Here is a 24,519-nt window from a genome sequence, read left to right on the forward strand (position 1 = left end):
TGTACCTCTACCTTGTACAAAAACTGTACCGCCGTCGAATGTAGGGCACTCGACAAACGGCTTAAGCACTCAAACAAGCACTCCCATTGAATGGTTAAGGACGGCTGGCTTGGCAAGCGATAGCCATGTCCATATGTCCAAATTAGACAAAACAACACTTTTTTCGCATCAGAACTGTGGCCAACTTCAATTCTGGAGCTTAAATTTTGGAATTCAGCTTAGTTTACGAGATTCTCACGGTGATCGCATGTGCGGAAAGCAAATAAAGCCACGAACGCCGGCATCCCCGGGCGTTTCTAAGCATTGCCATGTACCCAGCAATTTATTGCATTAATGAAGAGGCATTCGATAATATGAGTGAGAAAAGTGAAAAGGAAAAAAAAAAAGAAAAAAATTTCATCATGAAGAAATTGTTGTGGCCTATTCCAAGTCAAGGCATGGTTGAGAAGGTGAAAGAACATGGTGACTTCAGACCCCAGCAAGGTAACCAAGGATATTCCTCAAGACCCCACGATGAGCGAGATGGCCGAGGATGCGCCCAATAAAAGGATATAATTATCTTCAAAAGGGGTGTTTTAATTAACCCAAACATCCAAATTTCACTCATGTACTTCTTTGGAGTTCCCTCAGTATACATGCAGAGTTTGGAGCTGCTAGGTTTCATGGTTTTGGAGTTATGGATGACACACACACACACACACACACACACACACACACACACACACACACACACACACACCTTTATTCATATAGACAGAAGATAAACATGCCTGGTAATTGTTTGTTTGTTAACCTCTGCCATCGAAGATGGACGGAGGTTACTGTTTTCACCCCTGTCTGTTTGTTTGTTTGTTTGTTTGTGAACAGTATTACGGAAAAACTCCTGGACGGATTTCGACGAAACTTGGTGGGGGGATTAGGTATGGTCCAAGGTTCAAAGTCCAATATGGCCACTATGGTGGCCATTTTGAAAAAAATATATTTTTTTGTTTTTGCATTTCTACATGTTTTAAGTGATTTCCAACAACAACAAAAAATATATATATTTGCAACTATTTTTTCAAAAAAAATTCCATTTAATTTGAATTTTTTTTTTGGATTTCTACATGTTTTAAGTGATTTCCAACCCCCAAAAAATTGTTTGAGGAAAAAAAAAACAAATTTTGCACCTTTTTTTTCAAAAAAAATTCGATTTTACTTTTTTGGGCATTTCTACATGCGCGTCGATCTAGTTTAGTTTATTCAATCGTGGTTCAGTAGAGTCTGATCCGTTTTGACCTACAATGAATAGGATATCAGGTTCACTTAAGTGACCCAGCAGTATTGGCGGCGGAGGTTTTGCACTCAACCGAGTGCTCCCCCTCTAGTTTAATATGGAATAGGCAAAGCCTAGAAGTGAACGTAGAATTCTTCTTACATTCGCTTCTTAAATATATCAAATTAAAGTCTTTTTGCTGTGAAAAAATAAATATTACCTCAACATCACCTTCACAACAACAACTACACCGCCTAGAACAGGATCTCATCTGAAAAAAATAAATACTAGATTGAACGTAGAATTCTTCTTACATTCGCTTCTGACTTTACCTACAACTTGTTCACAACTGTATACACAATTTCCGGTTACTTCGGCCTGGATTCAGGATCAGCGATCAAATAACGTAAATCACGATTAAAAATTAGTTTTTGATGATGCAGGAGATATCTTTACTAAAATCAGTGGAGGAAAAATATACACCATGTCTGATACGATTTGGGTATTTCATGTCTCTGACGATGCCTTTATCTCCCAGCATGCATCATTCCCCATGACAAAAACCGGAAACAAAAAAAAACAGAAACAAAACAAAAACGGAAGCAAAAAAAAACAGAAACAAAACAAAAACGGAAGCAAAAGGGTCATAGGCAACGACATGGATTCACAATTTCCAGGGTATTGTGTTGTTTTTGTTGTTTCCTATTCTCTCATGTGCACGCGTTAAGTAATATTCACAAGATAGAAATAAAACCCAATCGTGTTTATACACCGCACAGCGTTTAAAAACAACCGGAAGCAAAAGGTCATAGCTAACGACACGGATTCCAAATAGCCAGGGGTATTGTGTTGTTGTTGTTGTTTCCTATTCTCTCGTGTGCACGCGTTAAGTATGAAGCTCACTGCGTTCGCTATTAATATGAACATTTGAATATAACTCTCATTAACCAAAAGAACAGTAACATCATGAGTAAAAAGCGAAATATAACCAGTGAAATGCTGACATTCGGAACGTATCCCCCCCCCTCTCACCTTATTCCATTAATTATGATGGGAAAAATCATTTTGACTTGCATCGTTTCGATAGTCATCACACCATTCACAAATGCATTTGCGACATAACCTCGGGTCTAGCAGTAAATACAATACTATAATCAATTTTGGACTCTGATGGATCACACTAATCACAATCCTTTCATTTTGACATCATTTTAGAACCATTGCCTCTATCTGTTTGAAGCTGGGCAGGTGGGGCAAGGATGCCAACAAGAGGAAGTGAGCTAGGTTTGTCTTACAAAAAAAAATAATATTCATAAAAAACATTTGGGAGCAAAATAAATAAATCAATAAAATCACATGAAGCAAATTTTTATGATTTTACAACAATTTTTAAGTGTACCATCTATACAGACTTGTGTACAAAGCTTTCTGTACAGAAGACGGCAGCTTGCACAGAGGTAGTCGGGTCTGCAGCTTGTATTGTCCTCACTTTAATTTGAGGTTCGGCGTGCACGGATAAATTTCACACTTGAATAGTTCATGCACCGTACACCGGTGCAAATGTGTAAATCACACATCCTCAATCACGATGGCAAGATGGAAACAATCACCCTTGCGAGCAGTACGGCTAACGTATGGATCGGCAGTGTGAACGGGGGAACAAATCACAAAAGTTACAGCCAACATACTTGAACCTGGGTCTTCACTATGAAGTGCGTGACTGCCTTCCAAATTGAGAATGTAGCATGTTGACCGACAGCCTATGCTAGCCCACCTTCATTTCTCCACCTCCCTGTGCTCTTCTCATCAAACATCTCCAATAATTAATTAGATGAGCATACAGGGTAGGTGGTCCTCTTACAAGTACATCCCCAACAATTAATTAATTTCTCAAGTGTGGCAGGAAAAGATTTTTGTCCGCATGCTTTACGATGGGTTAACAGGATAACTCAAAGGCGACACACCTCGTTTTGATCTGTCCGGTCTGGGTTAACATCCCGGCCCGGTTATATCATGTCACTTTGGTGTTTCGCAGGCAGAGCTACGTAATTCAATGAGTAAGCCATCCGTCAGATGGGATGGCAAGCTGAGGACATGTCTACCAGCAGTGGATGTGGTCAAATTCCAAATTCCTGCACTAACTACAGCTGGTAAGGCAATGGCAAACCACCCAGTATAACGCTTGCCAAGAAACCGCTTCCGCAACACCGACGTGCCATAACAGAGGATGGCACACCAGAATCAGAGCACACACATATATGCTGTCAATTTATTGGAACATAGTCTAAATGGAATAAACTTCTCTTGGAGATAAGAAATCAAGGATTTACAAAAAAAAAAAAATTCACAATTGGAGGGATTAGCAAGTCCAAATCGGTACGTAATATCCAGAGCCACCTTCAAAATGGGAAGACCGCTGTGGATGGGTCTGGTAGAGCCAGAACAGATCCTAAAAAGTGAACATAGATTTTTACCCCCACCCCACCAACAGGTGAGTAGCTGTTCCCCAATAGGTTTAAGATTATCCAATTGGAATTAAACCTGCGATCACACAAGACCGAACGAGATGAAAAATTCATAGACATAGTCAATGATGATAGATAAATTAGCTCACCAACTGAAGAGTTTCCCTCTGATCGAATTATATATATATATATATATATATATATATATATATATATATATATATATATATATATATATATATATATATATATATATATATCCTAGCAGCAGCATCATTATTCCCACATAAAACAGATGATGAACCGAAAAGATTTACTCTTAACTACAAGTCACTTGGGTCACCATTGAACCAATAACAAAACCTATTTGGTCAAAAATGGCTGAACTGATGTTTCACAAACCTCATGCCAGATACAACAAGCTGCAAATATCTAGGCAAGCAGCAGATGGCAATGAAGAGTGCATGGCATGGAGCCAAGGGGGCGATGAGGCCAAGACATGACCTGATGGCAGGCAGGTTAGCGCCCCTGCGGGGAAACCCCGCACATGGCCCGCCCAGCCATCCAAACATCTGCCTAATGAGCCTAGCTGCTCAAATGATAACCCTTTCCTTGCCTCCTGCCTCTCCCAGAGCTTTCCGTCATACCATGTTATTCATTGGTCTTAAATTGATCTCACATACTCGTCATAGTCAAATGGCAAACAGCAACGGTACTGTCACACCATTGAAGGCAAGGCCTGTGATCCAACCCACAAACGTTGGCTGATCCAGGCTGACATTTTGCTCCTGCGTCACCGACACGCAAGCAATCCTTCAGATCATTTGTTCCCCTCCCCCACTCGAAACCACTTCCATTGCTTCCTTGACACCCTCTCTCACGATCAGCCGCTTACACTACTGAACCAAGAAACCAAACCCCAACTTATTGCTCCTAATCCCCATGATATATCTTTTCTTCACTCAGAATGTAGTTGGAGGTGGAAAAGGTCTGGGGTGTGAGGGGAGGGGTGTGAGGGGGGGTGATGGGGGGTGATGGGGGGGCTCCCACGTTACAGAATGATACCACCTTTGCCACAAATTTGGAACATTTTGTCTGGGAGTATGCCATGAACATACTCCAACATGATCTACCCCAAATCATTCTTACAATCGATCAAAAATAATTCACAAACCCAAGGTCATGATCGACCTGCAGGTAGGCACAGCTGAGACCCAAAGTGAGTCGGATTGATAAACGTTATAAAATAATAATAATATAATAATAATAATAATATATTAAGAAAATAAAAAGTACACAGATGGGGAGGTGGATATTGACACACATCCCATCACCAGACAATTGGGTCCACCCACACCATCTTCTCTCTGCCTCAGGACAACAATGAGATTGAGAGAAGGCACAAAAGCGGTTGCAAAATGTCACGACGATGGCTCGATGGCTCTCAAAAACCGAGGCCACTCCGCCCCACCCCCACCTCGCAGCACCATGGCAAAGCACATCACAGTAGGGGGCTCAAAAGCAATGACTCACCAAGACCAATAACCTTTGTACCATGCAGGTCCAGATTTCAAAGAAATGAGACTACCAGAGATACAATGTGAGCAGATCAATAATCTGTGCTCGCACCAAAAAATAAAAAAGTAGTATTGCAACACACCTTAACTCGCCTTGCTTGGAAATCTCATTTGGAATAAAAATTACATCATCCCAAGCGAGCCATGTTTTGGATTATTACTTTTTATTTTTTGCATGCAAAATTAAAAAAAAAAAAAAAACTTGCTCCCTCATACTGGGCAATCATAACATTGGAAGTAATCTATCCATCCATTGGGACCATCTCAGCAATCTCCTTGGCTATTGGACACAATCCTGGACAGGTCGCCACTCCGACACAGGAAACCAGCAAGCAAGCACTCGTTTTGCCGACCTCGGAAGGATGACAGGCAGAGACAACCCCACCTGGTATTAATTAAACAGCCGAGGCGGATTTGAACTCAGGATCCTAGGATCCCAAGACCACCCACCCTAACCCAACACCAGGCATATTGTCAGTAATGCAATGACCTAATGGCATCAATATTTGGGTCTCTATGAGATCATTATCTGACAAATACAATTCCTTCCACTATGAGGGCCAACATAGCCATTTGCAGCCCCATGGCCTATCAGAAACACCACATGGTCCATCAAGGAACGCATAATGCGCAAGTAGCCAATGAGTTTAATCATGATGTCACTGTTGTAATCCAGGAGCTGCCAAAACACACATAACAACAACTTGAGAGTTCCGAGAACATCTTACCCCATGCAGTGTTGAGATAAATATAATCCTTACTATAAAACTCACAGACCGTGGTGTGTGTGTATGTGTGTCACATTACTCCTCCTCTAGTTCTGGGCTGATAACATGCTACATAGGATCAGCATGACACCAATTAATGTATTGGGGTGTTTTTATCTTTGTTGGTGGTCTTGGGGAGATGGGGTGGGGGGGGGTGCAAATTATTGATGTAAATGTGTATTGTGTAGTGCTGCCTCCAGGTGGGGGAGGGTATTACAAATCCCACCATTTACAGTACAGGATTCCTTTCTCCACATTTTCCAGTGCAGTGAGGTGTTTTGAATTGTACAGCGAGAGGTATTTTGAATGAGGATAACAACATAACCTCCCTGCTCACTCCTGTGGAGAACGGGTGCTTCCAATAATAATGATACAGTATAACATACATACACACATGGAGAGCATGTGCCACAGCACATCACAGCATCCACTTTCTGCAGGTACTCCAGGGGCATCCATTTGGCCATCCCTCAGGCAGATGCCTGGCCCATCCCAATCTCTTAGGGATAGCACATTCCAGGCACCCACCTGAGGATACCGCCATCTGGTGGACCACACCTCAAGGGGCTGTCACACCTTGACGTTTTAGCCAGTGTATGGCAACGTATGAAAATGTATGTAAAACGCTGGCGTACGCTGAACTATTGATGTTTTTTTTAAGTTTTTGGCGTATTCATAACGTATTGGTAACGTACACAGAACGTTGAGAACTTATAGATAACATACCAACGAATGCTTAGCATGTTGTCGGCATTCACAACATATGCCAACGATAGTCTAACGTATGCATAGCGCACGGCAGCGTATCGCTGACGATTACGTGGCGTAGCCTATTAAAAGGCTGCCGCTCGACGATTCAAATTCATAACCGCACTAGACATCGAAGTGTCAACATCACCGTCATGCCCTGTCACACCTTGACGTTTTAGCCAGCGTATGCCGATATATGAAAAATTTGCTGAATACGCTGGCACACGTCGAATACGTTATAGGTAAGTTTTGTATACGTTAAGAGCACGCTGAAGCACGCTGGCATACGTTGTAGTACGCCGAGCACGTCAACAAATTTTAAGCATGCTCAAAATTTTTAGACGTATGCCAGCATATGACTCACACGTTCCGCATACACTGGCCATAAGTTGTAGGCACGTTATGCGATCGTTGACACACGTTACTTGCAAGTTACTCATAAGTCGAAACACGTTGAGGTAATGTTTAGCGTACCCGTAACTTATTTCTAACCTACAAGTAACGTGCTTTGAACCTATGAGTAACGTATCTCCAATGCATATTGACGTATGTAGATGTATTTGACGTCTTCCGGACGACCACAGAACTTACTGAACGTGTTTCTAACTTACAGCTACCGTATAATGGCGTATTGGCAGCGCTTAGGGGAATTGGTATGTAAAAATGGGCTTCACAGGAGGAAGCCGTCAGTGTTCCAGACTCCAAGTTTTTTTTATTATTATTATTTTTCTTCGGCATGACGGTGATGTTGACACTTCGATTTCAAGTGCGGTTATGATCTAAATCGTTGAGCGGCAGCCTATTAATTATATTATATTATAACCGCACTAGAAATCGAAGTGTCAACATCACCGTCACACCGAAGGAAAAAAAAAAACCATGGAGTCTGGAACCCTGACGGGTTCCTCCTGTGAAGCCCATTTTTATATACCAATTCCCCTAAACGCTGCCAATACACCATTATACGGTAGCTGTAAGTTAGAAACACGTTCAGCAAGTTCTGTGGTCGTCCGGAAGATGTCAAACACGTCTACATACGTCAATATACGTTGGAGATACGTTACTCATAGGTTAGAAATAAGTTTCGGGTACACAAGACATTACCTCGACGTGTTTCGACCTATGAGTAACTTACAAGTAACGTGTGTCGACGTGTCAACGATCACGTAACGTACCTACAACTTATAGCCAGCATATGCGGAACGTGTGAGTCATACGCTGGCATACGTCGAAAAATTTTGAGTATGTTAAAATTTTTCGACGAGCTCGGCGTACTACGACTTATGCCAGTGTGCTTCAGCGTGCCCTTAACGTATACAAAAAAAAAAAACTTACCCATAACGTATTCGAAGTGTACCAGCGTTTTAGACAAATTTTTCATACGTCGGCATACGCTGGCTAAATCGTCAAGGTGTGAAACCCTTTAGCACCACCCCATGTGTATTTTGCGGAGTGAAGTGTTTTTATGGAAGCCGGAGTGCAACGAGAGGAAAAATATGATACAACAAGAACATAGGTGGCAGCTACAGGTGACAAATTTGATTGGAGGTGATGACGTAAAATGCCGTAATATTTTATCCAATTACTGCTAAACGGAAGGGTTTTGAAAGTGCCAAAAAAGACGATATGGGTTCGAGTATATAGTTCAATTGAAATAAAAGAAAGATTTTAAAGGTCATGGAAAAAAAAAATTCCGGAAGCTTACCTACATTGATGTGCCGTCTTTTACAGCACCTTATGTAACATGATAAATTGGTCATTCATGCCCGTTTGTGTCCTTTACGAGGTCATAAAAAAAAACAGTAAATTTCCTGTTTGAAACGATTTTCAATTTTGTTTGACTGCCAAATAAGCAAAAAGAGTCTAAAATTTTTTTATGTGATCACATGTGTGATTGGGACTAATTCAGAGTCCTGATACACTACGGGTTCCTTTTCCGATTCATATTTAAATTGAATGTTATATTTTGAATAAGTTGTTCCTCGATCATAAACCGATGCCTGTAGACAGAAGGACACACACAGACAGAAGTGAACCAAATGCTTAACCCCACTTTTTGCTTTGTGTGCATGGGGTAACAATAAGAACCATTACTTTCGTTTTTACAATTTTCAAACGTTTCAGATCACAAGTCAATGAAAAGCGAGATCACATTTCGAACGATAAGGACACTCGGTGGAGCACATACCTCCGCCACGTAATGCCTGATCCACGAGAACATATCGGGCCCGATATATTTTTGAAATATCTTGCCATATATAGTTTTTGGCCCTACGTCTCAATGGTGAAGGATCATTTATAAAAAATTTAATAATTTCGTATCCAGATTCAGATCTCCACCAAAATCGAATCAATTCGTCCTTGCCACACGCCCAACGTGTCCACAACTTTTTGAGATATCGTGTTATATATTGGTTTAGCACTATCTCTCAATGGTGAAGAATCGCTTTTTTAAATTCTAGTAGTCGGATCCGGATCTGGATCTTCACCAAAATCTAATCAGTTCGTCCTCGTCACACACCTAACCTATCCGCAAAATTTCATCCGAATCCATCCAAAACTTTTTGACATATCCTGAACACAGACAAACAAACAGACAGAAAGGGGTGCAAGCATAACCTCCTTCACCTTCGGTGGTGGAGGTAATAACCACGTATAATAGTGGTAACAGTTACAACAGATAACCACATCCCATCCTATCCTTATTGTCTCACATTTCAACTGGTAAGTTCAGAGTTGAAAAATTAAGGGTTTTGCCGACCACCTCTCAACTCGGATGCCCTTCTAGAATAACCCTTGATCAAACGACTCAAAATATCTAACTCGTGTGCAATATACTACTTACCTCTCACTCTACTAGACTTGTGATGTATGTGATGCACCCCAAGTCTCAGATCAAACGAATAAATTATTACGACGACGTTGTTTTAAATTTTCAGCACACAGGTGTGTAAAGAACAGAAAAGTTGGTGTAAACTTCATGAGGTCACACCAATAGGAATGGCACACCTTGTCAAGATTGCCACATAACTACTTTCTCTTAAAGGTTAAATTCCAAAATAAAGGTGGGGGGGGGGGAATTATGCTGGAAATCCCTACGATTAAGAAACAATAACGAAAAATAAAATTTGCAGAATAATATTCCACATTGAACAAGTTTCAATCAACATTCCATTGTGGATTTGAATACAAGATGGCGTCATCACAGCTGGAGTGGTTGGTTACAGGGCAGTCTTCAAGATGTGTCAAAAAAAAAAATTGCAACTTAAGGCACCACATCCTCCTTTATCCCAAAAAAGAACAGATGCACTGATAACCTCTAAGAAAAGTGTCATTCAGGTTATTTTTTTTTTAAATAATCTGGCCTTAAAAAGTTTTCCATATATTTGGAAGTGACACCAAGCTCAGACATTATCACCTTTCCACTAATGGCTCCATGTAAATGGTGCTACTACATAGGTAGGCCTCGACTTGGTGAACCAAGCTGGGAAAGTATGATGTGACTAGCTGGTAAATGGAATACTGCACTTGGTATTAACAGAATGAAACTATTTCTATGAATAGGTATAAGGAGACAGAAACAGAGATAGAGAGAGAGAAAAAAAAAATGCTCAATTATGAAGGTTCATCATAAACCACAGAAAATTATGAGTGTGAAAGACACAAGGAGATTCTCAGAAGAGATGCAATGAAGTAGCTTTGGGAAGAGACTTGCCCAGTGATGACAGTCTAAAGTTGTAGACACATTTCTAGGCAAACAATTGAGAAGGATATCGACGTTAAAAATTAAAAAAAAAAAATTTTTTTTTAAATGTAGGTGCAAATTGTTAGGTCAACGATCTTTCGCAACAAGGTAGCCATTTTGAATACACGCACTGATATTTGTAACAGTCAAAGGTGAAAACCACTCTTATTGTCTCTGCCCAAATAAAAATGTTCCACAACCTGCAATAAAAGTCTCCGAATATAAGATGAAAAGCATAAGGAAACTGAATTGTGTTGAATTACATACGTTTGCATTTCCTTTTCCTCTGCAAGCAACAATGTTAGACCTCATCCTCATCCACTACAGAACAATAATCATTACAGAGAGGTCCATAACAGAGAAAAGAACAAGCAACAATGTGTTCCAACAGGCCGCCGATGATCAAATGAACCAAGGATGACTTGCAAAGGTTTCCAAAACAAAGACTATCCCTTAAAAAGAAGAAAAAGTGTTGTGAAACTACAGATGATTGCTTCACCAACAACGCAGCCTCCAGAATTCGCCATAAGCGTTGTTAAAGGGAATCGTGGAATCATGGTCTCCCTCTCTCAAGTACTCCAACAGCACTGCTGAGTCAAATTCTCTCTACCTTACAAAGTATGGGACCATCTACATATTAAGTACGTGAAAATGGCACAATGGTATTCTTCTCATCTGCTCTTCCCCCCTACCTCTCTCAAAGTACATTATTACCTTCTTCTTCCCTCTCAAGCCAATCTTTCCCCCTCCTCCGATTCCATTTTCTCCCAAACGTTACTACCCTCGACCTTTCATTTCTCAATTTCCAAGCCCACTTTCCCCTTCTCCAATTTCAAACCCTCTTTCTTTCCAACAAACCTTCTCCAATTTTCCCCAACCGTTTCAGCTAACCTGTTGATCAATTCTTTTTCCCAAGCTTTTCCAACTTCCAAACCTCTTCTCTTTGAACTGTCAATCCCTCTTTCTGAAAAAAATAAGAATAATATTTTTTTTTTCTTAAAAATTCTGCTATTCTTGTGTACGTAACAAGGATGTGGCACTTTTACAAAAGCAATTATCAATTTGAACAATATATTAGGACAACCCATAACCCTCAAGAAGAACCACCTCATGATGACTCCAGACCAAGTGTATGCTCATCCAATCTGGAAGACCCCGTTGGTGTACATAAAATAAAATATTTTTTTTTTTTTAAAGTCACGAACAAACAACCGTACTTACTAGAATGCTTGTCAGCGAGGGCAATGAGTGAGCTCGAGATATCTCGTCTCCGGTAAAAACACACCACCTTGGCCTCAACATTTCCACTCGCCGTCTGACACCGGAAAGGTAGAATGAAAGGTAGAATGAGCATCGCACACAAAATGAGCATCAGGTGTTTTAACTGGCCAACATTTAAAACTTCCTGCAACCCAAGTGGGCTGCATTATCAATCTCATCAAGACCAATAACCTTTGTACCATGCACCATCTTATGAAGGCAGGTATTAGCAAGTCATCACCTGAAACAAAAATTGTACCTCGCTTCAGCAACGCAAATTGTTGAGAGTTACGACACAATAGGAAAACTTGTACTGGATACGTATATACATCAATAGTTTATGCACTCAAAACTATACACGTGAGTGTAATGATTAAAAGCCTCAGCTACGTGGCCACCTTTCTGGCAGGATTGTTGGGAGGTATCGTACTTCCATTTCAGCCATATAGCGCACGTTTGATGTCCGATGAAAAAAAAAAAATTAAATGACAAACTGTTGCTTGCACATACAGGGTGCTTCATGGGGAACACTATCCTTTCTGTGGGGGACATTAAGCCGGTTGGTTCATCTGCTAGTACTTACACGTGGTCAATGAAGGCAACTCATCACTTTTGAAAGGAGCTGGCCATTGTGAGAGTACCATTTCCAAATTGCAAAATTCCAACTTGAGGGCTACTTATCCAACATATTGCAATGGAGCAAGGAGTTACCCATCTTGGATAAATCCTCAGGTATGAGACTTTCACAACTTGTCCTTGGTGTCCTAATGTCTCATAAGGAGTGGGTCGGGGGAGTGTGGTTATGGACTACAAAATGGATGCCTAATTGCATACTTGGAGAGGGGGGGAGGTGGAGGCGGCACTTCCTTGCCTCATTAGATCTCGATAGTGCTGCTACATCAGAGTGTTTGCCTGATAATTTACTGGACGGGTGGGCAGGTGTATTTCAAGGGGGATTTGAACTTATGACCCCTTTTCACAATACAGAATACGTACACCGCAGCCCAAATTTGTGTGAAAGACAAATCCCACGTGTAACAACATCCTCACCTTATTTAGCTCCTCGATGCGTCTTATTAAGTATGGGTTGCTGGAGGAATTCTCGAAGAAAACATAATCTGGAGGACACAACGAAAAGGACAAGCACATGGTGATAGCCTCCAACACATGATGACCTTCACAGTTCATGAGCAGCCAGTAGTTCATCCTCCAGTCCCGTGACGACTCTTATATGGAAGAAAGTACCATCAACCGGGTCAAACACATTTAAAAGCACACGTGCGATCAGATCAGCCGAAAGTCAACGGATCGACGATGGAACCGTTCAAAGTTGGTGACTTTTCACAAGCATATGGGGTGGTTTGAAATGACATCCAAGAAGAACAAGTAAAATTTAAAATCTCTTTCCATGTAATCCAAAGGGAAGGACCTTGAATCGTTAACGACACCACTGCGCCGCATGCTCGTGACAGCAACTGGTGGTAAGTGACATCTGAGAAACTCACGGTGAAGCCGTTAATGAGATATTGAAGACCCTTACCAACGTCCTAGCACCTTTACCACCGTGTCCATGTGTACCTGGATGGTGGAACGCCAGTCATGATATATCAAAGGAGTGCACTGTTAGTAGTTAAGTATTGGGGGGAAAAAACAAAAGTGGAAGAGGTGGTGGTAATAATTAATTAATTACTTAATGAAGAAATTATCGTAAAGGACAGAGGTCGGTGGGAGTCATTAAAAAAAAAATTTATTGGTGGAGACCTTTTGGATATAGAGTAGCTCTAAGTTCTGGAGAAGGTAGTCTGGTTCCTGCTGTCCAAGAACCATTCACCAGGAGAGCTCGTCAAGAAGACCATGCACATATCCCCCTCCCACCTCCTCACCAACCCCTCCCACCCCTCCCAACCAAGCACCCCCACCCGCCCTGACACCCAAGGTATCCACCACGGGCTAACGAGTCCCCATGATAACGCAATTTCTGCTCCTCGTTCCCCACTCGTCCCCCTCCTTGAGACTCCATTCGCCCGCGTTTTCTCGCCTCAGTCGCAGTCGCCGTCCGTCCTTCTCCTCACTTCCCCGTCCGCATATCGTCTCCCCCTGCCCCCCCCATCCCCCCTATCCCCTACCATGGGGGACCACAAGCCACCACAGCGAGAGTTCCAAGACATCGAGTGCGGAAGGAGAAAACTCGTGCGAGGAAAGGCGAAACAAACGAGACAAAAAAAAAATTTTTAAAGAGAGGGAGAGGGAGCAGGTGAGGGATAAAAGAGGGACGTGGCGGGGCGATGACAAGGGTTAAAATGGGGAACACGGAGGGGGACCGAACGAGGCCTCGGGGACATCGAGTCGAGCGAGGCCCGAACCGCGCAACACGAGCAAGGACTAAAAGAGACGAGAGAGAGAGAAAGAGAAGACGGAGAACCCTAAAAAACCAAAGACCAACCTCCGACCCGGTACATATTGGCCGCCATCACTGCGGGCGCCTTTCACTTGGATCCTCGTCCTTTCGCCCCTGCACTCCCCGGTGTCCCTGGACCCGGCTCGCCCCAGCACTTCCACGAGCTTCCCTGGCCCTCAACGGGGCCGAGGGGCTACGGGGGAGGGGAGGGGTTAAGGGCGGGGGGCAACGTGGTGGTACTGATGGGGTGGGGGGAAGGGAGGGGACGGGGCATGGGATGCGAGGGAGGCCAAAATGATGGGATGGAAGGAGATAGGAGGGATGGACGACTGGGGGGGGGAGGCGATGTCTGCCGATTGAGGGCAGCACGGAGGCGAGAAGAGGAAGGGGGGACAGCAGAGGGAGGAAGCGTAAAAGGGGAGTGAAGGTAGTAGGCTTTGTAGGATGGGGCTGCTTATAGTGGGACGGGCTAATGGATGAGAGGAGTGAACTCTTCTTCTTCTTCATTCAATAAGGGTTGAGTAAACGACAATGTTGATGCGTCACTCACCTCGAGCGGCCTCGAAAACTTCCACGTTGTTTAAAACCGCAACGAAACTTACTCACCGATGGGGTCTTGAACACCGTGGGTCGTGCCGTGGATATCCGATTCACTGGGTTCGGACGGTCTCGAGTTAGTTGGTGGACCGAAAGTCCAAGTTTTGTCTGGAATCCTCCCATTGTTTCAAATCGGGGGGTTCAGTGGATCGATCGGCACGTTGAAGACCATTTAATAGCCCAGCAGTGAAGGTCATCACAATTTGTGATGGTCTCATACGACTGACTGTCAGGCCATTGGTGTGAAGTTTACAGATGAACCCTACACCTTTGGGGGCACCATATGGGGGCCTATGGTCTAGTCTCAGGAAGGTCTCTCACCTTCCACTCAAAATGTTTCACACACTTCTTATTATTATTCGTGCGTTGGGTAGCTTGGCTGCCGGGTTGCTATAATTTTGTCGGGGCGTAACGATACCGCTGATGCAGTGCCCCAATTACCAGTACACCGGTGCTCATTTCGCCGACCTCGGAAGGATGACAGGCTGAGTTACCCCCACCTCGTGTTAATTCAGCAGCCAACGAGGCTCGAACTCAAGACCCTAAGACCCCAAGCCGGCCACTCTAACCACTAAGCCAACAGAGAGAGAGAGAGATAGAGATAGAGATAGAGATAGAGATAGAGATAGAGATAGAGATAGAGATAGAGATAGAGATAGAGATAGAGATAGAGATATATATATATATATATATATATATATATATATATATATATATATATGTATGTATGTCTATAATTCCAGCAATCTCTGTGTGTGTGTGTGTGTGTGTGTGTGTGTGTGTGTGTGTGTGTGTGTGTGTGTGTGTGTGTGTGTGTGTGTGTGTGTGTGTGTGTGTGTGTGTGTGTGTGTGTGTGTGTGTGTGTGTGTGTGTGTGTCTGTGACCGCTGTTTCTCGACAACCACTGTTCCGATCTAATTGAAACTTTCCAGATATATTGCTGGGGACCTGAGGATGTGCCTTTTCAAGGTTTAATATTAATCGGACAAGTGATTCCCAAGTTATGGCCATTTATTTACCAAACCAATGACAGGACATGGTGCTATGACATCACAATTCTTCTTCTTCGTTTGATATGACGTCACAATTGACGCCGGGGACCTGAGTATGTGCCTTTTCAAGGTTTGTTTGATATCGTTCTTCTTCATCCGTTTCAGCTGTTTCCCAAGTTATGGCCATTTATTTTTCCAAACCAATGACAGGACACGGTGCTATGACGTCACAATTGACGTCACAATTCTTCTTCTTCTTTGATATGACGTCACAAGTGACGTCGCGCACGTCCCGGCAAGATGTCACAACGTTTGATGTGACTTCACGCATGTACGGGCATGCACTAGTAATTATTAATTATATGACACATAATTAAGTAAACTTTGAGTTTACCAAAAGTTTTTGCGTCTACACCCACCGCCGTTTGTGTGCAGGAACAACCAAAGTAACGAGAATTGCCCAATCACATTCCTCCTTTGTCATTTACCTTCTAAGATGTTAATCTCATCCCATGAGGGCACACAAGCTCCTGCAAAGGAATATGGTAAGTAAAATACATTAAATACATTTTATGTGCGTGTAAATACCAATTTACTACGCATACCTGCACTGAGAAAAATATTCACAGTCAAGTCATTTGGCCTCACCCCACGTGACGCACCCCACGTTTACCTGTGGGTATATGTCGTGATTTCATTTAATTTCCACAAAAACACTTTTGTGTTTCAATAATTCACCAGCAGAGTCCAGATGTCGGATGGTGTTGCGGTCGTGCACTTCTTTGAGCCGTTTCATCTGGGTTCGATTCCCGACCCGACGCTGACATGTTCGATCGGTGCTTCCGCGCAGATCGGGTGCCATACCCGGCATGAAGGACGTTGTTCTGGTCTGCTGGCATTACTTGGTGGACTATTTGAGTCGGCCAGGGAGGAAACACACAATGGCCTACTCTTTTCGGAAGGCATCAATTATTAGGATCTCTGAAATCCATGTGGGAATGCTAGCACACAGGACAGCCTGCTTGAATACCTCCTCCGAAGGACGGTGTGGCCATTGATAAAAGACCTTCGTGTTAACAGATCAGGAATGGAACCCTAACACCAGCCCACAGGTACATGAGCTCACCTGTTGTTAATCACCTGTGTAATATATTTTGAGCAAATTATTGAAAAAACGTGCAAATTTGATGTGGGTTAATAATGAAATAATGTAGAACATTCAAAGGGAAAACGGAGGTTGGGAATATAAATCCATGTTTGGGGGATGTAATTACTGTATATACATTAAAATAAATAAATACACACATACATTAAAACATCTTCAGTCGGCAACGGTTAGATTGATGGAGGGGTTGGGTAGTGATGGAATCTGGGGGAAGGGTTCGACGATGAGGGAAGGATGGATGTGGCAGGTTGGAAGGGTGGGGTGATGTCGGTTGGGGGGGGGGTAGGGGTGACAATTAGAATTACTAAGTGGTGGGGAGGTGTGGGGTGAGATCGGGTGGTGTCAGGGGTTGGGTTGTGGTGGAATCTGGGGGAGGGGTTCAAGGATCAGGGAAGGGTAGATGTGGCAGGTTTGAAGGGTGAGGTGATGTTGGTTGAGGGGGCAGGGGTGACAATTAGAATTACCAAGTGTTGGGGAGGTGTGGGGTGATGTCGGTTGGGGGGGCAGTCATGTGGAGGTTGGAACGTTGGGGTAATGTAGGTTGGGGAGTGCAGGGGTGACAGTTAGAATTACTGAGTGGTGGGGAGGAGTGGGGTGAGATCGGGTGGTGTCAGGGGGAGGTTGGAAGGGTGGGGTGATGTAGGTTGGGGGGGCAGTCATGTGGAGGTTGGAACATTTGGGTAATGTAGGTTGGGGAGTGCAGGGGTGACAATTAGAATTACCAAGTGGTGGGGAGGTGTGGGGTGAGATCGGATGGTGTCAAGGGGAAGGTAGATGTAGGAGGTTGTAAGGGTGGGGTAATGTAAGTTGGGGGGGGCAGTCATGTGGAGGTTGGAACATTTGGGTAATGTAGGTTGGGGAGTGCAGGGGTGACAATTAGAATTACCAAGTGGTGGGGAGGTGTGGGGTGAGATCGGGTGGTGTCAGGGGGAGGGTAGTGGCGGAATCTGGGGGAGGGGTTCGAGGATCAGGGAAGGGTGGATGTGACAGGTTGGAAGGGTGGGGTGATGTCGGTTGGGGGCAGTCAGGTGCAGGTGCAGGTACAGGTGTGGAGGGTTAGAAGGGTTGGCTGATGCAGGATGGGGCGAGGGGTTCGGGGGTGGGGGTGACAATTGTAATGTATTTATATTCCAATTTAAACCTTTTCGTAAACTACAGATTGTAGGAACTCAGATGAAATGACAATAAGACAGATTGACACTCCACTAATTGATATTATTTAAACGAGTTTGTAAATGAGCAATCACGTCCACCTCCACCACAAGGTACAGGTCTAGTTTATTACATCCAGAGACGATAATCATGGTTAACGTTGCTGTTTTTCATTGCATAAGATGGAGAAACGTCGCTCGGAGTTGCCGTAAAGTCTTGAGGGACGAAGAAAGACGTCTTTCGGGAATGGCTGTTGAGAAAATGGTGGAAAACGAAGCGAGTGTCAGTCAGCAGGTGAATGAACTTGTATTTATGTATTTTTTTTTTTTAAACCGGTTTATACACAATATGTCGTGAGTGGGGGGGGGGGGGGAGAGAATTGAAGAGTTCGATGACCGGACACCTCGGGGTTTGTGGAAGACGCGGGATCGTGTCGTGTGTCCGACTACCAGTACCAGTCCACAACACCGTCCTTGTGCGTCTCCTTCGCCTCATGCTCCACTTTCTTTATTTCCTCTGGGTCCCACTTCCGTCCCCGTGACGTCATGCCGACTCGGTTATCTCCATTGGGACTCGTCACCATGGTAACTACGGTTGGTTGAGCTTTTATGACTCCTGGTTTCTGCTAGGCCGTGCGGACGACCGCAAGACCTTGTGGAGGTTAAAGGAATTTCATTAGCTGTGGAAAACGACTTGTGAGGGGGAATTTGTCGGTAGTTGTGTCCGTATGGTTGATATTCATGATAGGCCGTGTGGTGATGATGTACTCATTATATAATTACCATGGATATCGCGGTGTTGCCCTCAAGGAATTCGTGGGGTTTTTGTACAATTTATTAACTGCCTGTTATACTGTATCTAATCTCCCTCCTTTTCTGTGTGAAATTTCAGGCCTTCTGTCGTTTCAACAATAATTCCTTTGACATCTTCTAAATCCAACGGTCACGAAGATTGAAGTTCATGGTTTCCAGGCGGGAACAAAATCTATGCCGGACGATCGACCGCAAGGACTTTCACGATGAGATACTTTGAGACCGGGTAGGTATCCCTTCCATCTCCTGAAAGCCCCCCACGTGTGGGGATAGCAGTCAACAACAGCAACTTACACACACATATATTTCTTCTTCTTCTTTCGGCTGCTCCCGTTAGGGGTCGCCACAGCGGATCATCCGTATGATCCGCATCATGATTTGGCACATGTTTTACGCCGGATGCCCTTCCTGACGCAACCCTGGTCGCCTCTTACGACACAGGGATATGGTACACCTATTTTAACCGGGGTATACACCAGCCCAGTATACTGGTACTCATTTCGCCGACCTCGGAAGGATGACAGGCTGAGTCAACCCCCTGGTGTATTAATTCAGTGGCCCAACGGGGCTTGAACTCAGGACCTTTTGGATCCCAAGCCGCTGCCCTAACCACTGCGCCAACACCAGGCTGTCTCTCTCACACACACACACACACACACACACACACACACACACACACACACACACACACACACACACACACACACACACACACACACACACACACACACACACACACACACACACACACACACACACACACACACACACACACACACACACACACACACACACACACACACACACACACACACGTAGATACTTTGATACCTGCGAGGGCTCCGTTCCACCTTATGGAGACAACAACCGAAGAAACGATTCTTGGTAAATCGTTCAGAGCAACAGACTGGAACATATCTTCTGTAAAGAGAATTGCAGCAAGCGCCTCATGGGGCCGGCATTGCGGTTATAGATCAGAACGACAAGGCGAGTCGGTCAATTCTCCGCTTCACCTGCGCAACAAGCTTGCAATTCGGCCGGGGTACCAGCCTAAAGGATTATAGTCTTTCAGAAAGATCTTTAATAGCTTCAAGCAGGTAAGAGAGCCAGCTGAGGTCCATTCCGAAGGAGGGTGTGCCATGACTTACTGCTGGCAGCTTCATGTCAGGGAAATGGAGTAAGGTCGGTCAAGATGTCCCCTCGTCCACACGTCGTAGTATTCTGGCTTTCTGTTCAATATCCCGAACATTTTATCATTCCAAATGGCCCGCTATACCATCAGCCAGGGAACCCTCGGAGGGAGTCTTGAGAACCAGAGCGGACGTTCACGATACTGAACATATAACAAGGGACCGAGGAGTGGCATGTTGCCCCATCTTCGCTGCCAGGGTCATACAGCCCCAAAGTTATTCAACCATAGATATGCTATTATCCAGCTAAGTTCAATCATAATACGAGTGAACAAGTTCTTCAGCTTTTGATTTATTAAAACAGTTTATTTATGGAATGTTAGCTTGAGCTAGCAGGATGGCCTAGGCCCTAGAGGTACACACACTTGCTTCTCAGCTATCTAGCCTGGGTTTGAATCCTGACCCAGCTATAAACTCTCAGCCTGCTGTTTCATAGGCAGGGTGATTCGTCAATGTGTGTGCCATCACTCGTTAAAATGGGAGTTCCATCTGCTGGTATGAGTTGCTGGACGTTAAAGATCCCACGGTGTGGCCAAATTCCTGCCCGAACTACTGCTCCGAAGGCAACAGTAAACCACTCAGTATAACCCTTGCTGAGAAACTGCTTCGGCAGTTCGAGACCTGCGACAGGCAGAACACCAGGAAAAACATTTTTTTAACCTTCCATTATCAAAGAAGAACATATCTGTACTTACTATAGCAACCACAATGTATTGCCTCCTCTCACTAGCACAGTCCTACATACGAGTGTTCATTTTCCAACCTTTACCAAATTTATATGAAATTTTTTTATGTTTAGTGGGAAAAGTTGGCCAGTGTATGTGAACCACAACATGGAATCCAATATCTGTACTCTTTTCAGAGCAATTGTGTTGCTGAAGCAGAATTTCAGTGGAAAATACACTGGGTGGTTTACTTTTGCCTTTCCCAGTAGTATCATCATGGCTGCAATTTGCTATTTCGCCAAGGTCTCCATCTAAGTTTCTCTCCCCCCCCCCCATCTTCTCTGATTTTAAGCAGCCCATTTTACTCTCAAATTATTTGCGGGGTGAGACAGTTTTTGGTCCACGTCTTTAAAAAATAAACCGACTGGCTCGGCCTAACGTTCGACTGAAGGTAGCAGCACTTTGGCCAGGATTCCGACAACAATGACCCCGTAACCATGACCCACTGTTGCAAAAAACAAACACCATGGGGTCTTTAATGCCCACCAGTGAATGATGGTAGACGAGACACATAGCTCAATGTCCTCCCAAATGGACAGGTGTACTCATTAATGCAACACCCTACCTGAAAATAACCAGGATGAAAGTTTATAGTGGGTCAGAAATCGAACCCAGACTCAACAGCCCAATCCAGCTATCTTTTCAGACCCCTGCATCAACATATCATGTACCACCTGTGTCAGAGGTAATTTTCCACTTCCTGCAGTTTGAGCATGCATCATAAAGACAATTGCTACAGAATGCCTTCCACAATCCAGATATTTAAATCATAGGTTATCTATACATACTGCAGCTGGCAGGATGACCTAAAAGGCACACACCCTTGCCTTTAAGCCATCTCGTCTGGGTTTGAATCTCGTCCCAGCTATAAACTGTCATCCCGGTGGTTCACAGGCGGGGTGATTCATCGGTGTTTGTCATCCCTCGGATGGATGTCAAATGGGAATCCCTTCTGTGTGGCATTAGTTGGTGGATGTTAAAGATCCCGTCGTGTCCTTTGCAAAGAGTAGGCAAGCTATCGCCGACACTATGAACAAATTACAAATTCCATCCATAAACTACAGAGGGCATTGCATCAGCGGCATAGCCACTCCCTTAGCCAATAACGTTACCCCACAGACTTTTGTTTAATACATAGTCGAGGCTCGTGGAAGAGCGGCAGAGGGTGGAGCCATCAGGACACAAGACAAAAGGAACAGGTCAGAGAGGGGGGAAACACCAACAGCAGAGTTCAAGGCCAAGATAGAGGCATACTTGGACAAACAATGGGTATGGGGAGGAATGAGGGGCAGGAGAGAATGCTCTGAAACTCTGAGGAGAGAAACTGTAAATTTGGAAGGAGGATGGATTGGGGTGAGGGGGGGATTAACGAGGGTAGAAAAAAAATCATGGTTTTGGATTGGGGATGATCAGGGTAGTGTAGTAGATAGTAGAAAAATCGTGCAAATTGTGATACAAGCATCAAATTTGGCATTTCTGTTCTGCAGGGCTTTCTGATCAAATCTGCCTGATTGGCCATTTGAAAATCCAAATTTTGAAAAATTTGAAAAAAAAAAAAAGAAAACTTCAAAAAAATTTGAACTCACAGCTGGCTGAAATTCTTGAAGTGCAAGTGAACATCCCAGACAGAGAACCAAGGGGAGATGCAGTCATCATTGATGGCTCAGCACTTATCAATGCCCTACCTCCATGCACTTCAAAGATATTTGATGACTATGCTAAAGAAGACATGATCCCAAAGGTGGAATCCTATGGTGCCAGATACGAGAAGGCGGACGTAGTGTTTGATGTGTACAAGAAGTCAAGTCTGAAGTCCGAGGCAAGGTCGAAAAGGGGGCAAGGAATCAGAAGAAGAGTGACAGGAAGCAGTAAGACCCCAAGTAACTGGAGAAGCTTTCTTCGAGATGACAGCAACAAGACTGAGCTGTTTCACTTCCTTGCGGAAAAGATGTGTGAAGCACAGATGACAAGCACAGTCATTGTCACAAAAGGAGAAGATGCCATTAGCAACACAAGGAAGTCACTGGATGCTGTGTCTCCATGTTGTCATGAAGAAGCTGCCACTCGAATATTTGTACACGCCAGGGATGCAACGACGGATGGTAGCAAGTCCATTATCATTAAGGATAATGACATGGACATACTAGTCATAGCAATATCTGCACTGCCATCCTTACAGGAACTAGATCTTGAGAACATGTGGATTGCCTTTGGCCAAGGAGCCAAGGCGCGATGGATTCCAGTCCATGAGGTAGTTTCTGCAATCGGGCCTGAGAAAGCGAGAGGGATTCCATACTTCCATGCGTTCACTGGATGTGACGTCGTGTCTGCCTTCCGCGGTAAAGGGAAGAAAACTGCATGGCAGACTTGGAACGTCTTTGATGATGTTTCTGAAACATTCACCAATCTCAGCCAGCATCCAACATTGATTCGTGATCTTGACTTTTTTGAAGTTTTTTTTTTTCAAATTTTTCAAAATTCGGATTTTCAAATGGCCAATCAGGCAGATTTGATTAGAATCCCCTGGAGAACAAATGTGCCAAATTTGATGCTTGTATCATTATTTGCATGATTCCTCTCAAAAATTGCTGTTATCTGCCCCATGAGAGATGCTGATGAGCAGCTGTCTTGCAGACCTGGAAGGAAGAATAAGATTGAAGAGAATGTGGAAGTTGGGTCCACAGGCAGGAAAAAAGAGGAACGAATAAGTGCAGGTGAGCAGTGATCCTGGATTTAGGTAGTGTAACCAGAAGGGGGTTGATGGTGAACCATGTGTGCCCTGCAGAAACTTGGGGGGAAATATGGAGAGCATGGAAAGAGCAGAGTGTGCAAGACCAGAAAAGAAGTGGTAGAAGAGAGACCACTGACCTGTCTGCAGTGGCATAGTGATAGACCCATCGACTCAGCTTAATCGTGGGAGATTGCAATCATCTTGATGGCCTTTGTTTCCACTGCATCAAGCTCAGCAACATGCGAGGCAGGGGAGCGATCAACCTGCGGATGAGGGCCTTGCAGGTAGATATGAGTTCAGTTGTGTCAAAGAGAAGGACTTGGTATGATGGAGGATGCCAAGTTGGTGGCTGGCTTTGGAAGCCAAGTTTGAAATGTGGCTTGCCCAAGAAAGATCATGGCTGACAGTGAGATCAAGGAGATTGAATGAATGAACTTCCTCAAAAGGATTGTTAAGACAATGGATGGGGGGAGGGGGAGTTGCCATGTAGTCCTTGCAGGAGAGATATAGTGAGTGAGATTTGTCAGAATTGAAAGACGTATTCCAAGTGTTTAACCATCTTGAGTTTATCAAGGTTTGAAGAGTGGGAAGAGGCTGCAGCCTTCCTGTCTGAAGGATGAGAGATGTCACGGCAGAGAGTGGAGCCATTAGGAAATAGATAAAGAGGATTTTCCAGAGATTCGAAGAAGATCATTTATGAAGATCAGGAATCAGACTGGGCCCAGAATACTGCCTTGGAGAGGAAATTAAGGTTTTCCATTGAATGCCACACATTGGCTACGAGAGTAGAGGAAGTCAGTTAGCCATGTTAGGAGTTGGTCTTAGATGCCACAAGCAGAGAATTTGGAAAGCCGGACATTCCAGGATGCCATACTGTATCAAAAGCATGAGATTTGTCCAGAGAGATGGCCCTGATCTCACGTCTGGTATTGAGGGCCT

General features: G+C 44.0%; 1 protein-coding gene and 2 long non-coding RNA genes across 9 annotated transcripts in view; 1 reads left to right on the forward strand and 2 right to left on the reverse strand.

The window, feature by feature from the left end:
• LOC147012249 (metastasis-associated protein MTA1-like) overlaps positions 1–14,563 on the reverse strand; it is a 116,593-nt gene extending 102,030 nt beyond the window's left edge. For 2 of the 7 annotated variants that reach the window (XM_085856126.1, XM_085856125.1), the window contains exons 1-3: positions 14,263–14,563; positions 12,870–12,937; positions 11,781–11,874 (exon numbers count right to left, since the gene is read on the reverse strand). In XM_085856126.1, the coding sequence (XP_085712252.1) occupies positions 11,781–11,874; positions 12,870–12,937; positions 14,263–14,290 (190 nt within the window). In that variant the 5' untranslated portion in view covers positions 14,291–14,563. The remainder of the gene's footprint in view (positions 1–11,780; positions 11,875–12,869; positions 12,938–14,262) is intronic. The other 5 variants (XM_085856127.1, XM_085856128.1, XM_085856129.1 and 2 more) reach the window with 5 other exon arrangements.
• A 3,668-nt stretch (positions 14,564–18,231) lies between these two features.
• LOC147012251 (uncharacterized) lies at positions 18,232–18,734 on the reverse strand. The gene is made up of 2 exons (XR_015051537.1): positions 18,526–18,734; positions 18,232–18,372 (listed from the first exon to the last, which is right to left on the reverse strand). It is a non-coding gene; the product is annotated as an uncharacterized LOC147012251 (long non-coding RNA).
• Positions 18,310–24,519, forward strand: part of LOC147012252 (uncharacterized) — a 71,681-nt gene continuing 65,471 nt past the window's right edge. Inside the window, exons 1-2 of the long non-coding RNA XR_015051538.1 lie at positions 18,310–18,416; positions 19,014–19,160. This is a non-coding gene — a long non-coding RNA (uncharacterized LOC147012252). The remainder of the gene's footprint in view (positions 18,417–19,013; positions 19,161–24,519) is intronic.

The sequence above is a fragment of the Eptatretus burgeri genome, chromosome 15 (assembly GCF_056783735.1).
Source record: "Eptatretus burgeri isolate ZD-2024b chromosome 15, Ebu_testis_v1, whole genome shotgun sequence".
Lineage (NCBI taxonomy): Eukaryota > Metazoa > Chordata > Myxini > Myxiniformes > Myxinidae > Eptatretus > Eptatretus burgeri.